We start from the raw sequence: 14632 nt of genomic DNA on the forward strand, positions 1-14632 counted from the left end.
TTACAGACTTCTGCCGACACCTCAGTGAGCTTCAGGAGGTCCCACACTTTTTCGGGAATGGTGTGTTTTCTTGCTGGAGTATGGTTCTGACCAATACATTCAGATTGTGCTGTTTATCTTCTCCAGGATCTGTGTTCTGTAAGTGAACTTTTCTTTTGTTATTTCAGTCTCGAAAGTCTTGGATTGAGGAAAACTTCTTCAAGAGAGAGTGTATAAAGTTTATCCCTTCCTCACGGGACCTTCACAGGTAAATGGAACCTGATAACACAATGCTCCAAGAACGTGTTTAGAGTTAAAGATTTTTGGATTCTCAGATAAAAACACTTGCTTTGTTATTACTTAATACTTACCATAATTTTAACCGCAGCTGCTGTAAACAATATTCTTCTGAGAGCAGAGCTATTTGGCATTCATCCCTTCCTTCCAGGAATAGGGACCATTTGGATTCTTTGATAATGTGTAATTTCCTGTTTTTTTCTACAGATGTATTCCAGTATGTCAAGTATGCCAAAACTTGATCAGGTATAAATTTATGAATGATTAATTCATCTATCTTCATACCAACCTCTAATGGAGCTGTTCTTTTCTTGTTATGTCGATTTTTGTCTGACACTTTCCCCTCCACACCCTTCATTTTAAACTTGAACTTTTAGATTTCCTTAAATTTAATGGTGTCAAACTTGTAGACTTATGAATGGATAAACTCAGTAGAACCAAGGGCAAATAGAGGTGAAGGGAAAGGGAGGGAGACAGGAAAAGGGGAGGAATTGTTGCAGCCTGTTTTACAGAGACAAGTGGGGGTGGGCTGTTAGGTGCCTGAGATTTATAACTAGTAATCCTCCCTTTACCGAGTATACACTTACTTTGTTAAGCTCACAAAGGTCAAGAAGAACAATAAAATGTAAGTGACTGATCCGTCTTTTTCTATGTTTCTCTCTCCACCTGCTATGCCATCTTATTGCTGGCAAGATGTTGCTGTGGCCGCCTAATAGGGGAGCACTCTTGGCAAGAGTCACCTCCTCCCATATCCCTCTGTCCTGGTCCTGGACAGGACATAGAAGATAACTGGTCCACAGAACTCCACACCAAAGCCAGTCCCACCAATGCCTATGGGATTGTAGACTTTGAAGATACTGCCACACGTGTCTGTCGGGGGAAGGTCTGTGAGACCACTAACTTACTCTAGCATGAACAAGACCAGCGTTTAAGCAGACAATAGTGAGCTGTATGAGTGCAAAGACAATATCTACTATAGTAATGACACCACAGCACACTAGCACAAGGAGCCTATCAGTCTCAAACTGTTCCATGTGCTTTCTCCCGCAGTACATACGAGTGGCTGTGGACTCAAAGGCAGAGGCTTTGCTCCAGCTGATGCTGAGGGAGTGGCAGATGGAGAGACCCAAGCTGCTGCTGACTGTCCAAGGAGGCTCGGAAAACTTCTCCCTGCCCCCTAAAGTCAAGCAGGCCTTCAGCAAAGGGCTGATCACTGCCGCCCTCAGCACAGGGGCATGGATACTCACTGATGGCATCAATTCGGGTTGGTGTTACAAATAGTTGCTTGTGTGTGGGTTAGTATTTCTTATCAGGCGACAATGGATCCTTAGCCATTGTCTGAAATGCAATCACTTTACCAGCAGTACAGCAGAAAAGCAGTGGTGGTGGTGTGTCTCTGTGTGTCTCTGTGTCTAATCTGTGGGTTGTAGCAGAGTCCTGTGTCCATTTGTTTGCAGTTGCTCAAGGAAGAATTTGATTGTCATGTAGCAAAATGGTGTGTTTGTGCCTGCCTTAAGTCAGCAAAATACTTTATCATACTGATGAATAGTATGTTTGCTTTGCATTCAACTGCTCTTTACATTCCCTATAGGTGTGTCTAAGCATGTGGGTGAGGCAGTGAAAACATTCGGGGGCCATGATCTGAGGAAGAGAAACACAGTCGGCATCACGCCGTGGGGCGTTATTGACAACAACGTGGACCTTATAGGCAGAGATGTAAGACTTCACACCGCCACACACAGTTGACACCACAAATATTTAGAATTTGGCACATTTTGACTCAAAACTAAAATAGTGGTGATGATTTGTGGTCAAATATCAGAATTAAGATCTCTGTCCTCAAAAAACATGTTTTGGCCTCATAAACAAAACATGATAACTCAGGAACTATGAACTATGAACCAATTAGATGTTCGTGGTCCAAGGTTTAGGACTCTCCAATGTCACAAAGCAACTCCAGAATTAATTAGCTAATTCTAACTATTTTAGACAAATGTATGACTAGAAAACTGATGAAGTGATGACATTTAGCATCCAAAATGCCAAACGTCAACTTCACAACAACTCCATGTTCTGCAAAGATTTGGCAAATGTTTTACACCATACCTCAGAACATGATCGGATATGCCCTGTACCAACTTGACTGGTCGGCAGAGCTGTGAGACAGTAATTATAGTCTTGCTATGACTGGCTCCTGGTTAGAACATGATTTGACTTCCTCTCAACATGGTTCAGGTTTTTAGACCCTACCAGCCGCTGGGGAACCCTTTGAGCAAGAGGGCCTGTCTCAACGGTTTCCACTCACACTTTCTGTTGGTGGATGACGGAACGCTGGGAAAACATGGCTGCCAGCAAGGCCTCAGGAGGAAGCTAGAGAAACAAATTCAGCTACAGAAGATACACCCGCGTAAGCCAGTATTTGTGTGTGTTTGTGTGTTGTTATTCAATGAAGTGAGAAACCCACTTACCCACCCATCCCTTTTTGTGTAGGACTGAAACAAGGCGTGCCTGTGGTGTGTGTGGTAGTGGAAGGAGGCCCTGCCATTGTGTCCACAGTGTTGGACTATGTAAGCAGTGTACCCCCTGTGCCGGTGTTTGTGTTCGAGGGCTCGGGCAGGGCTGCTGACTTGCTCGCCTTCTTACACAAGCAGACTGCTGCTGACAGGTATGCAGGCTTATCTTATCTTATTAACAGTAGTAGGTGTAACGGATCCCTCAGTCTTTGTAAAACACAGACTGTAAATAAACATGGACGACAAGTCTGCCCTTCTCCCACCATTCAGAAAGGAAGCTAAAATATTCTGGAGTCTTCACAGTAGCGATTGGGAAATGTAGCAAGGTCCTGTCAATATACTTGCTCGACCAATCACAAGTCAGTCCCAGCTGTCAATCATGCATTTTCAACCCGTTGTTATAGGATTAAATGACTAATCAACTTCAAACTTACCAGAAACATAAACATACATCAGTCTGAAAACAACCTAAAATGACAGAAAGTGTCCCATTCACTTACACAGACTTGGGATTTATGATCTATACCGCCTCCAGCCCCCAGGTGGGGATCAAGAGATGCTTTGGCTTCACTTTTGGGGAGCAGTTATGTTGTCCATCACCATATACAGTTTAAAATGTAACTAGGTTTTTTGTTGTTCTACCTTACGTCCGAACTGTAATCATTTTAAAGATAATGTATTTTTCAGGCAGTTGGATGCAGACATTAAGGAGGACTTCCTTGTCAGGATTGGAGATGTGCTCAGGGTGGACAGTGCAGAAGCCTTTCACCTTTACAATCTCTTCCTGCAGTGTATGGATTACAGACAGTCTGTAAGTAAAACCGCCAAACAAACAACTAGGGAACCATGTGATTTGACTCACGAACAAATCACTGAGTGTGTCTTTAAACAACAGATAACCATCTTTGACTCTGAGTCAGACGACCAGGTGCCGACTGATGCAGCCATTTTGACAGCAACACTTAAGGGTACTTGTTTTTCTTTACTTGGTTGTTTTCATTGACCTGTTAAATGTTTGTTATCATATATGAATGCATAGATATATGTTCTGTTGTTTACTTGTGTGTGCAATGAACAGGCACCAAGGCCAGCCCTGCAGAGCAGCTGAGTATGGCTCTTGCCTGGGACCGAGCTGACATAGCACAGAAAGACGTCCTGGTGTATGGACAGCACTGGCAGGCGAGACAGACTTTATTGAATCACTCCTGCAAATTGTGGTCAAATTACATGGCATTAAGTAATCATACTGATTGTAATAATGTCATGTGATGTATCTAGGTGGGTTCTCTGGAACAAGCCATGCTTGATGCTCTGGTGATGGACCGTGTCAGTTTTGTCAAACTGTTGATTGACAACGGGATGACTATGAGTCGCTTCCTCACTGTGGATCGCCTCGAGGAGCTCTACAACATGAGTGTAATTTTGTATTTCTCTTCTTCTAATGTTAATGATATTTTTATTTGCAGTCATACATTTTTCTATTTATCACTAATAAATTATTGTAAGACAGCATTCAAAAATATTGAAAAAGCTATTATTCAAAGATTTTCTTTTTCAGTTAATAGCATTATCCCACAGTATTTTGTTTGCCTTGCTGTTCTTATTCTTCCTTTGTTTTCCCTCGGCTCTCACTTTGCTTCACAAACAGGGGGAATTCTTTTGTTTGTGGCTATTGAAGCACAAATTCCAAAACTGTGGCTTTGATTGAAATCACAATAATGCACTGAAAGTGTTTTGCACCAATATTGTGTTTTGTGGTCAACTGCATCCTGGGTATTTTCCCAGTTTGTTTTGGATGCCTCTGAGATCAGAGAACTCTTTGTCATCACTACACTCACACTTGGCTTTCTCCTCACTGCCTTTATCTTTGGTTTATCAAAGTCTGTTTACTTATTCATAACTCTGGGATAATAAGTCCCTCTAAAAAACAAGCCATGGATCCCAGAGCTGCGATTGCATATGCTGTATGCAACTGTGTTTAAAGTAACCATTTTTTTGGGCTTTGATTTCATAGTTGTTTTTTTGTTTACTTGTACATTCTCTATTAATGATAATAAAATTGTCCCTCCACAGCCACAGGATTCGACCAATCGTTTCCTGCAGCTCCTTGTTGAAGATGCAAAACAGGTAAATGGCGAGGATAACACCGGTTACAGTTAATACATAATAATATTAAACCATGTTTACTTTGACATTTAATGGTCTTACACCGGAAATTGAGTTGAGGTGCATCAATGCGCTATATATGCAAACATAGATACATGCTGATAACTATGTGTATGTGTGTGTGTGTGTGAGCAGAGTTCTCTTCCCATAGGTTACCGTCTTTCTGTCATTGACATGGGCCTGGTGATAGAGTATCTCATAGGAGGAGCGTACCGCAGCAGTTACACACGGAAACACTTCAGAGCTGCTTACGGCCGCCCGCAGGCTAAAGTGAGCACTGAGTTTTTTCCCACTGTGTCTTGATAAATGACCATGAAAGGTTTGATTGTTTGACTATTTTCTTGTATTTATTGAATGTAAATATTCTTGGATTTTCCATAAAAGAATGGAAGACGGAGCAGTTCCAGCTCCCTGTCTAAACAGAGACGAGGATTAACACCAAACTCTTCAAGGGGCAGGAGTCTCGAGGATCTGCATTTCTTTAGAACTGCACAGCCTTACAAATGCAAGGTTGTTGGGTTTTTATTTCTCCACAGGCCACATTGGCCAGAGTCATTATGTTTTGGGGTTATGGGTCCCACTCTATTGAACATGATATCTCTAGTCTGCCTTTCAGGAATTTGTTAACATTTTGACCAGTTTTACTGCGGACACAAGATTAATTGAGTCGATTTTAGTGGTTAAATGTAATGGTCCTAGTGACCTCATGAGAATTTTTTTAATGTAGACTGAAACTGCACTGTTTCTATTGCAGAGGCATCTAACTGCTGTGCGTTATTTCAGTTTGTGATGTGTACTTTCAAAGAAAGTCATTCAAACCTAAACTTAAGCACTGATGCTCTGATGCTATTCAAAATTGTTCTTAATGCGTGTTTTTGAGAAAGGGACTTTATTTATTCATTTGGATTCCCATAAGCTGTTACTGACATAATACCACTGTCAGGTCTCTTGTCCCATATAGCACAACCATTGTTTAGCAATGTGGTTTCCAGTATTCACTTCTTGGATCTCTAAGATATCTTTAAAATGACTTAACAAAATACAATGTTTTGTATTATAACCTGTGTTATGTTATCCTGTCAATCTGTTTTCTCAATTTTCTGTCCTCTGTTTTCTTCCCCCCATCTTTTTCTCTCCCTCTTTATAACTTTGTTCATCTAGGAACCAGACGTGTCAACCGGCATCAGTCAAGAAATCACGTCAAGCCCTGGCCTCGACGACGCTCTACTGCTGGTTTCCTTCAACTTCAACGACCTCTTTGTATGGGCTGTGCTTCAACAACGGCAGCAGATGGCACTGTTCCTGTGGCAACACGGCGAGGAGGCTCTGGCACGTGCCACAGTAGCCTGCAAGCTTTACCGCTCCATGGCCTTCGAGGCACGGCAGAGTAGCTTGGACGACGACGTCACAGAGCGATTCAAGGCATATTCGATGTGAGTGTGCATTGTGTGTTGTCAGGGCAACGTAATAAAGATTTTTGGTCATATGATTTTAGTAATTATGTTATACAGACTAGTCTTGTTTTGTTTAGTATGAGTCTGCACATTTAAACATATATTTAAATCAGTTAAGAAGTAACAGCAGATTTGGTTATGTTGTTTGAATTTTGCAGTGGCATGAGTAGGTTTTGTAGTTTGAGATCCTTCGGTGAAAAGGTGCATATGCCCCTGTGTCTTAGTGAGTTTGGTCAGCTAGCCGTGGATGTGTTGGACTGTGCATTTCGTCAGAACGAGCAGATGGCCATGAAGCTGTTGACTTCAGAGATGGAGGCATGGAGCCACTTCACCTGTCTGCAGATGGCTGTCTCCTCATGTCACAGATCATTCGTCTCTCACTCCTGCACACAGACCCTCCTCACAGATCTGTGGACTGGTCCACTCAAAATGAGGAAAAACTCCTTTCTGAAGGTAAACATTTGTCAGAGGAACCATATTATGTTTACATCTGTAAATATGTCTCTCTATTGGCATTGATATGTGAATATTTGAAATAATTAGCACATTTCTGAAGTCAGCACTCACAGCATACTCTTCACATTAAGATAAGTTATTTGATTCAAAGTTAATTATCACGTGAATTTGCATATACTTCCTGATCACGATCATGAGTTTTCGAAGCTCTCACAGCAATCTTGTTATCTCTTTCTTTCAGATCATTTTGAGCCTTCTTCTGCCCCCTGCTGTTATCCTACTGGAGTTTAAAAGCAAGGCTGCCATGTGCCATGTACCCCAGTCCCATGAGGCAATGCTGTTTGGATTTGACACTGTGAAGTCAGTACCAGCCCATGAGGGAACTGATCATATGGTAAAGTGCCAGTAGCTCATTTATCGAGCGACCAGAATCTTAATGACCTCACTGTGATACTTCTCTTGTCGTCTCTCCTCTTATTCTGCTCTACTCTGCTCTCGTAGGGCAGTCGGGATGCAGACCGAGGCCTGTCTTTCCATGACAAATTTCTCAGCCCTGTGTCAGAAACTGTGTCCTCTGTGACCATGCATTGTCTTTCCTGGATCACAAGACTCTATGAATTCTATACAGCTCCTGTTGTCAAGTTCTGGTTTCACACAGTAGGTGGAGTGTGTGTTGTTATACTCGTGAATATAATTTTTATATGGATGGGCCTAGCAGGGTCTTTAATGTTTGATATTTGTTGTTTATTTTTCATGGCTCCATTTTTTTTATTTGTCCTTCACCATTTAAGATTTTCTATTTGGCCTTCCTGATGTTATTCTCCTTCGTTGTCCTGGTGAAGATGGAGGACAAGCCCAGTGTTCAGGAGTGGTTGGTCATAGCGTACATCTTGTCCACTGCAGTGGAGAAAATCCGAGAGGTGAGAGAGGACTTATTACTTACCAACTTATTTTCCTCTTCATCCGTCTTCTTTCCTTTAAAATTATTCAACTCTTTATGTGCATCGGTGTATGTTGTACACAAAAAACAACATAAGAATATTGTTTGATAGAATACTACAGTTTGTACAGCTACATGAGAAAAATCAATCCCTCTTAAATAGGTACTAATGTCAGAGCCGAGGAAGTTGAGCCACAAGCTGAAGATTTGGTTCTCAGAGTACTGGAACAAGTCAGACTTCATTGCCATCCTGCTCTTCTTGGCTGGACTGACGTTGCGCTGGCATGCTGGTTCCTACCTGACTGCAGGACGCATTGCTTACTGTCTGGACATCATCTTCTGGTTCATCAGGGTGACAGATCTGCTGGCTGTCAATCAGCATGCTGGTCCTTACCTCACCATGATCACTAAGATGGTGAGTAGAGACAGGAAACCACATATTGGTGAGTAAGAAACTTCAGAATCATTTTAGTTACCCCGCTCTCCTCTCTCTATGTCTTCCCAGACCAGTAACATGTTCTTCATTGTGGTGATGATGGCAATAGTGCTGCTGAGCTTCGGGGTGTCCAGAAAGGCCATCCTGTCCCCAGAAGAGGAGCCGTCCTGGAATCTCGCTCGAGATATAGTCTTCCAGCCATACTGGATGATCTATGGAGAGGTCTACGCAACAGAAATAGATCGTTAGCACTTTCATTAATTAATCCTTGTACTGTTTTGGAGGCTGTCTTTGAGCTATGTGTTAGTCCTGCATGTTTCTGACTAACTCAACAATGACATTTTATAGTGTACCCCGATTGTCAATGCGACTTGTGTAACGTCTTCGTTAATATTTCTTTCTGTGTCAACAGCTTGTGATGATGGTATTCCATGTGCTCCTGCTTCATTTATTGTGCCATTCCTCCAAGCTGTCTATATGTTCTTCCAGTATATCATCATGGTCAACATTCTAATCGCATTTTTTAAGTAAGCATACTTTAAAAAATGTGTGTATTTTTTACATTGGATCTCCATTTTAATTTTTTTTAATTTTCTATTTCATTTTATTAAAAAAAGGTCAATGCATAAAAACATTGATCTCAAAATGAGAAGAGATGATTTATGCCAGATGTAGCTATCAGCTAATTTCATCTGCAGTCCTCGGGCAGGTTGTTTAACTGGATGTTGTCTTTCCAACAGCAACATATACTTTGACATGGCGTCAACGTCCAATCAACTGTGGAAGTACAACCGTTATCGTTACATAATGACCTATCAGGATAGGCCATGGCTGCCTCCACCCCTCATCATCCTCAGCCACATGACTATGGGTTTGAGGGCCATCTACAAGAGATTATGTGGAGCTGCAGAGCGGGAGGAGAGAGGCTCTGGACTTAGTGAGTATCCTCAGGGTGTTGTAACACTTGGTCCCTTTCAGCCATATACGCTTCAGAGGGGTCTGAGTTATTTTGTAGTGTTCACATATGGGCAAAAAATTGCTGACTAATCGCTCTGCGTTCGTTTGGAGGGCTAAAAGGGACCAATTGAGAAAACACCCTTTGTTTGGGAATAGAAAGCTTATTATATATAACACATTTAACAAATCTGTTCTCTGCACTTCAGTCATAAAATCCCTTCTCTTGTCTAACACGTCTTTAATAGAGCTATCCTTGGGCCCTGATGATCGTAAGAAGCTCCATGAGTTTGAGGAGAAATGTGTACAGGCCTACTTCCATGAGAAGAGTGAAGGTCTCAACAGCAGTCAAGTTAATCGGATCAAAGCAACAGCTAAGAGGTAGGTCTCATATTTTAATTGATGTGTGAAAACCAGACGTTTTTCATGTGAGTTAAAAGGATGCTTCTCAATCCGGGTTTTCCAAGAGAGTGACTGACGGGGCTTGTTCCCTAACCTTGCAAAATCACAATTGCTTGATATTTACATGCTTAGGTTTGGTTCAATTGGGTCCTTGCAAAGGATGATGTCAGTATTGTAGGCTTCTAGAGTTTTTTTCTGTCTGTATATCGAATTTGATCTACACTGCCTCAATCTTCACTTAATTTTTGATTAATTTGCTTCTGACACAATCTCTTATTTAATTTGCGCCATGCAGTATTATATACAAAAATTCATCATCTTGTAAACCATCCTGTTACTGTGATTTAAATCATTGTAAAATATGAGCTCATAGTTGACTATATTTATTTGTTTTTGTTCCACTAGAGCAGGGGAGATGTGCGTGCTAATGGGGGAGGTCTCAGAGAAGGTGAACTTCATTCAGGACAGCCTCTCAGAGTTGGACAGTCGGCTGGGTCAACTCCATGATCTTTCAGCCCTGGCCATGGACAACCTTACCCTGCTCTCTGCTTCAGACAGCCTTCATCAGGAGGAGGCACGCCTGGCTCAGTGTGGATCCATTACAGCTTCCCAGCACATCCTTCCACACAGCTGGACCCTCCGGCACAGAAGCGGAGCAGACTATGATGTACTTAACATGCGACGGCCGATGGCCAAGTCATGTGAAAGTACCCCTCTTTTGTTGAAGGGCTTTACTCTCGGGGAGAGTAGACGGACATCACAAGAGTGCCATGTCGAAGCCAGGGGGAGCAGGGGGGGGAAACAAGAGCACGCTGAGGACGGAGAGGGAGAAGAAAAGGAGGTACTTACTGCTTTCTTTTCAATATCGTCCTTTTGTAATAATAGCTGTGAAGTCAAAGAAATTATGTTGCCTGTCTGTCACCTTTGTTGAGAACTAATTTTGCTCCCAGACACTTTCTTCTGTGCGGTACAACAATAAAACTGCCACAGAATAACTAGAGTTTATTAACATATATTTTCCCCCTAGGATTCACAGTCTGATGTTGTTGGCCTTCCCAGTGAGAGCTTGCTGGGAGTGTCTCGACCAGCATCCCATGCTGCCTTCTCTCACAGTTATGGAGTTCATCTAGGTGGTCTCAGGGATCAGACACCTTGTGAGTCCTCTGGACCATCCCGCTGTGGGTCTCCTCTTTCTTCCAGAGGCTTGGAGTCGCCATATCATAAATTATGGACATGTGACCCATACCTGTATCCCAATCAAGAGGAGACTTCCATGGAAGAGGAGGAAGAGGAAGAAGAACATGAGGAAGAAGAAGAGCAGGAGAGGGGAAAGACACCGGAACAGCTGTCTAACATGACACTGTCCCGAGCCTCTAGCAATGCCGTCCTTCTGTCTGACCCTGGAGACATTTCTGAGGGTTTGGTCAATCCAGCCTTTTCTCAGGACAATTGTCAACTGAGTTGTCATTCCAGATCCTCCAACCTCTGGGGAAGACACGTGAAAAACTCCAAGTGGGCTTGTCTGTCCAGGGACCAACCCTATGGCTACTGCAGGTCACTGCCATCCAGCATGGAGAATGTGACTCTCTCTGGCACACAGCTGGGTCCAGTGAGGGGATCCTTTCCCTCTCTCAATGAAACAATGAACAAAGAAAGTTTGTCTGGTGGGAGGAGCTTAAGGGATGACACATCGCTACATTGCAGCAGAAGCAGAGGTATTGATGGAGTATGTAATGCAGGGAGTAGAAAAAAATCTTGTATTGCAAGTTGATGGTTTAAAACTAAAAAAAAATGATATTGGCTTAAAATCTATTTTTGCCAATCAATGTTCAAAGTGTCAATTTATAAATAATATAAAAAGACATGGATTATTCAGATGTGTTGCATCAGTTTCTCTCCATCTTGTTCTCTCATTATAATAGAGAAACAAACCTATTTACTTTTGCATTACAGAGCATCTTAACTTTACAACAACTGACGTGTGTCCTTGTTTCTGTAGAATGGTCCAAGTCCTCTGACTTCACTCAGGTCTTGGACAGCAGAGGCAAAACCCTGAACAAGAAGACAGTGAAGATACAAGAGAACAGCCCAGATACTGTAATGTGAACCAATTTGAGTTACTGTTAACATTTTTTATTAACTATTGATATTTGAAGGTTCAGTAAGACTGAAGAATCTGAAACCCTGCTGACTGTTCTTTCTATCCGGTGCCTCCACCTGGTCCTCTCTCTCTCTCTATGATTCTAATGGAAAACAGGTGACTGTCCATCCCCACTTGCCAGAGGCCTGCTGGAGAAGGCGACGGTGGATGAGAGGAGAACCTACATGTTGGTCGGCTTCAGCTAGCCTCAGTCAGCTCAGTAAGGAACTACAGTCCTATTTAGACTTAAAACCTAAATTGTACTGTATGAGTAAATAGAGCTTTTAAGCCATTAATGCAACATGCCTCATCCCATTGAGTGGGTGTGTACAGTAACAGCAATTATTACATGGAGTAGTTTTCTGTCCTACCAAGGCCTTTCTGGATTTATTATGCAACCACCCCAGCATACATAAAGTGACAAAAACATCTGCCCTATAAAATATGCTGTGTATATTTTGTTTTTAATACTTAACCATTGGTGATTTTTTGTTCCAGATTTTGAACCCATGGATTTGTTGCAGAAACAAGTGTTTCCCCATCAGGTACATCTATTGTTTACTACATTTTCAGCAATTGCGGACACACTATAAATATGGAGGAAATAAAAAAGTATATCCTGAGCAGAACGTGTCATTGAGATTAATCTGTCTGTGCACCGACCCTCAGGATGTGAGGAGCCCCACTCATTCAGCATGGAACAGCTGGGCCAGATCCATGAGCCACATGTCTTCGTAAGTCTGCCTTTCTTTTGTCCTGCCATTAAATCTGTGAATTTCTAAATACTGTAGAATAATGACATAAAACTTTCATCTTTATGATTCTGTTGCAGTTTACCGAGTGGCATTGCCCCTGAAGGTATTTGAGAACATTTTAATACATGTATCGATAAATAATATACATTGTTAATTTGTTATTGTGAGACTAACTGCTGTATTTTCATCATTTTGTTTGTTGCGTGTTTTGTTGCAGTCAAAAGTTCATCATTCCAGTCCACGGATAATTTGTACCCACACTATTCAGGTATAATGAATGGAAATCTGGGTTTAGGCTTTCAACAATATTGCTTCAATGTATCTTTGCTTACCTGGAATTACCTGTTTTTCTGATTTCATTAGAATTATACTTTTATTTCTGTCCTTATGTATAATTGACTGTGTTGTGTTTTCACAGCCATGGAAAGAAACAATCTGATGAGACTGGCTCACACCATCCCCTTCACTCCTGTTTCCATTTTAGGTAAATTTTGTGTCAAAGTCGCACTATTTTTAGTTTAATTATCTTTATTTTACTTTGAAAACATTTCTTTCTTGTTTTTTTTATATTTCCATGGACTTTTTAAAATACTTATCACATTGCTCACAGGGGGTGAAGAGGTGAGCATCTACTCTCTGGAGGAAGTGCCCTCTGATTCTGATCCCAGCATGGTCTCCTCTTGGTCCTCCCGAGGACTGTCTGCGTTGCTGCAGCCCCTCTTCAGTGAGGAGGGGTCTCTGGATGGGGGACTCCGGAAGGGCTGCAGGGTTTTGTGTACCTGGGCAGAAAAGGACGTGCTCAGACCTGGTCTGGTATATGTGGTCAAAGCCTTCAGGCCAGAGGTGGTTCGTGCCTGGCAGAGGTATTTCCATGGCAGCACAGCTCTGCAGCTTTGTTTAAGAGTAAGTGCTACTAAATTCTGTAAAGTACGTTTTGGCAATGAATAATTATTCAGCATTTTTGCATTGCCTGTAACTTAAGCATCATATAGCTTTCTCTTTGACATCCCTGAAGGACATCCAGCAGCAAAGAGCAGCCCAGAAGATGATGCAAGTGTTCAACCAGGTCAAACCTGATGACATGCACCACTCACCGAGGTTTGTGTGTTTTTGCTTGCTCATGAGTCTGTGTGGGTCTGTGCAAGTAGTAATTGTCTTTTCTATACTCTAGATTTCTTGATGTATCACTGGTCCTCTGGCATTCGAATGGCCAGTGGCTGACCATTGAGAGAAACATGTCCGGTGACTTCAGGAAGTACAACAATAACACAGGAGAAGAGATCACCCCCTGCTGTTCCCTGGAAGAAATGCTGCTGGCATTCTCACATTGGACGTACGAATACTCAAGCAGAGAGCTGCTGGTGCTTGATATTCAAGGTAGATCCTTTGTGGCATGTTGAACACTATATTTACTAACGTGTGAGTTGTTGGTTGTGTTTTTGACTGTTTGTTTATTTATTTATTTTCTTCACAGGAGTAGGAGACGAGCTTACTGATCCCACTGTCATTATGTCAGACAACCAAAGGTACTGTGACCCTTTCTGACACATGCATCATGATAATTGATGAGACTTTGTTTTCAGATTGAAATGATCTCAGATATGAATTGAGGTGAAACATTTTTCTTTCCTCTTTACTCCTGTGCTGTCTGTCTGACCTTGTTGCAGTGGTAATAGGGGTGAGATGCTTTTTGGACCCGATAACCTTGGAGATGCGGCCATAAAAGCTTTCCTGCAGAAACATTCTTGCAGCATCAGTTGTCACCAACTGGGCCTTAAAGGTTAGAAATGTACACACTCAGTCTGCAGTAAACACGATTACCAAGTACTGCATATGTGTCTAAATGAGTTTGTTATATGTTGATTGGTGTTAGCATAGGATGTTCTTTTCTCTGTTTTTTCCTCTTGTGCACTTGTGTATATGGATGTATTCTCGTGTCACCTCTGTGTCGTCACTCAGGAGGCCAACGTTGGCTCTGAGATGAATCCCCAACAACTTGAAATGAAGGCAGCGTATACCAACGCCAGCTAATTAAGCCACGAATGTTGATTTATTTCTATAACAACGGTTGTGTTTGAGGCATGGGGGTGGGCCCTGCTTTGTGCGTTGTGCTGCACGGCCTTTGATTACATATTAATCA

At 42.1% G+C, this 14632-nt stretch overlaps 1 protein-coding gene across 1 annotated transcript in view; it reads left to right on the top strand.

The window, feature by feature from the left end:
- Positions 1-14632, top strand: part of trpm6 (transient receptor potential cation channel, subfamily M, member 6) — a 16403-nt gene continuing 1771 nt past the window's right edge. Inside the window, exons 1-38 of the mRNA XM_061070900.1 lie at positions 1-60; positions 168-247; positions 484-522; positions 970-1159; positions 1327-1540; positions 1868-1992; positions 2512-2683; positions 2767-2941; positions 3477-3600; positions 3685-3757; positions 3868-3968; positions 4068-4205; positions 4863-4916; positions 5091-5225; positions 6117-6388; positions 6634-6862; positions 7107-7259; positions 7367-7522; positions 7657-7785; positions 7969-8220; positions 8311-8485; positions 8654-8768; positions 8982-9178; positions 9444-9576; positions 10003-10438; positions 10625-11312; positions 11597-11694; positions 11855-11957; positions 12236-12282; positions 12407-12471; positions 12570-12595; positions 12710-12760; positions 12911-12976; positions 13103-13395; positions 13508-13590; positions 13664-13869; positions 13967-14018; positions 14160-14272. Of these exons, the coding sequence (XP_060926883.1) occupies positions 58-60; positions 168-247; positions 484-522; positions 970-1159; positions 1327-1540; positions 1868-1992; positions 2512-2683; positions 2767-2941; positions 3477-3600; positions 3685-3757; positions 3868-3968; positions 4068-4205; positions 4863-4916; positions 5091-5225; positions 6117-6388; positions 6634-6862; positions 7107-7259; positions 7367-7522; positions 7657-7785; positions 7969-8220; positions 8311-8485; positions 8654-8768; positions 8982-9178; positions 9444-9576; positions 10003-10438; positions 10625-11312; positions 11597-11694; positions 11855-11957; positions 12236-12282; positions 12407-12471; positions 12570-12595; positions 12710-12760; positions 12911-12976; positions 13103-13395; positions 13508-13590; positions 13664-13869; positions 13967-14018; positions 14160-14272 (5761 nt within the window). The 5' untranslated portion in view covers positions 1-57. The remainder of the gene's footprint in view (positions 61-167; positions 248-483; positions 523-969; positions 1160-1326; positions 1541-1867; positions 1993-2511; positions 2684-2766; positions 2942-3476; positions 3601-3684; positions 3758-3867; positions 3969-4067; positions 4206-4862; positions 4917-5090; positions 5226-6116; positions 6389-6633; positions 6863-7106; positions 7260-7366; positions 7523-7656; positions 7786-7968; positions 8221-8310; positions 8486-8653; positions 8769-8981; positions 9179-9443; positions 9577-10002; positions 10439-10624; positions 11313-11596; positions 11695-11854; positions 11958-12235; positions 12283-12406; positions 12472-12569; positions 12596-12709; positions 12761-12910; positions 12977-13102; positions 13396-13507; positions 13591-13663; positions 13870-13966; positions 14019-14159; positions 14273-14632) is intronic.

This window comes from Limanda limanda, chromosome 5 (assembly GCF_963576545.1).
Source record: "Limanda limanda chromosome 5, fLimLim1.1, whole genome shotgun sequence".
Classification (NCBI taxonomy): Eukaryota; Metazoa; Chordata; class Actinopteri; order Pleuronectiformes; family Pleuronectidae; genus Limanda; species Limanda limanda.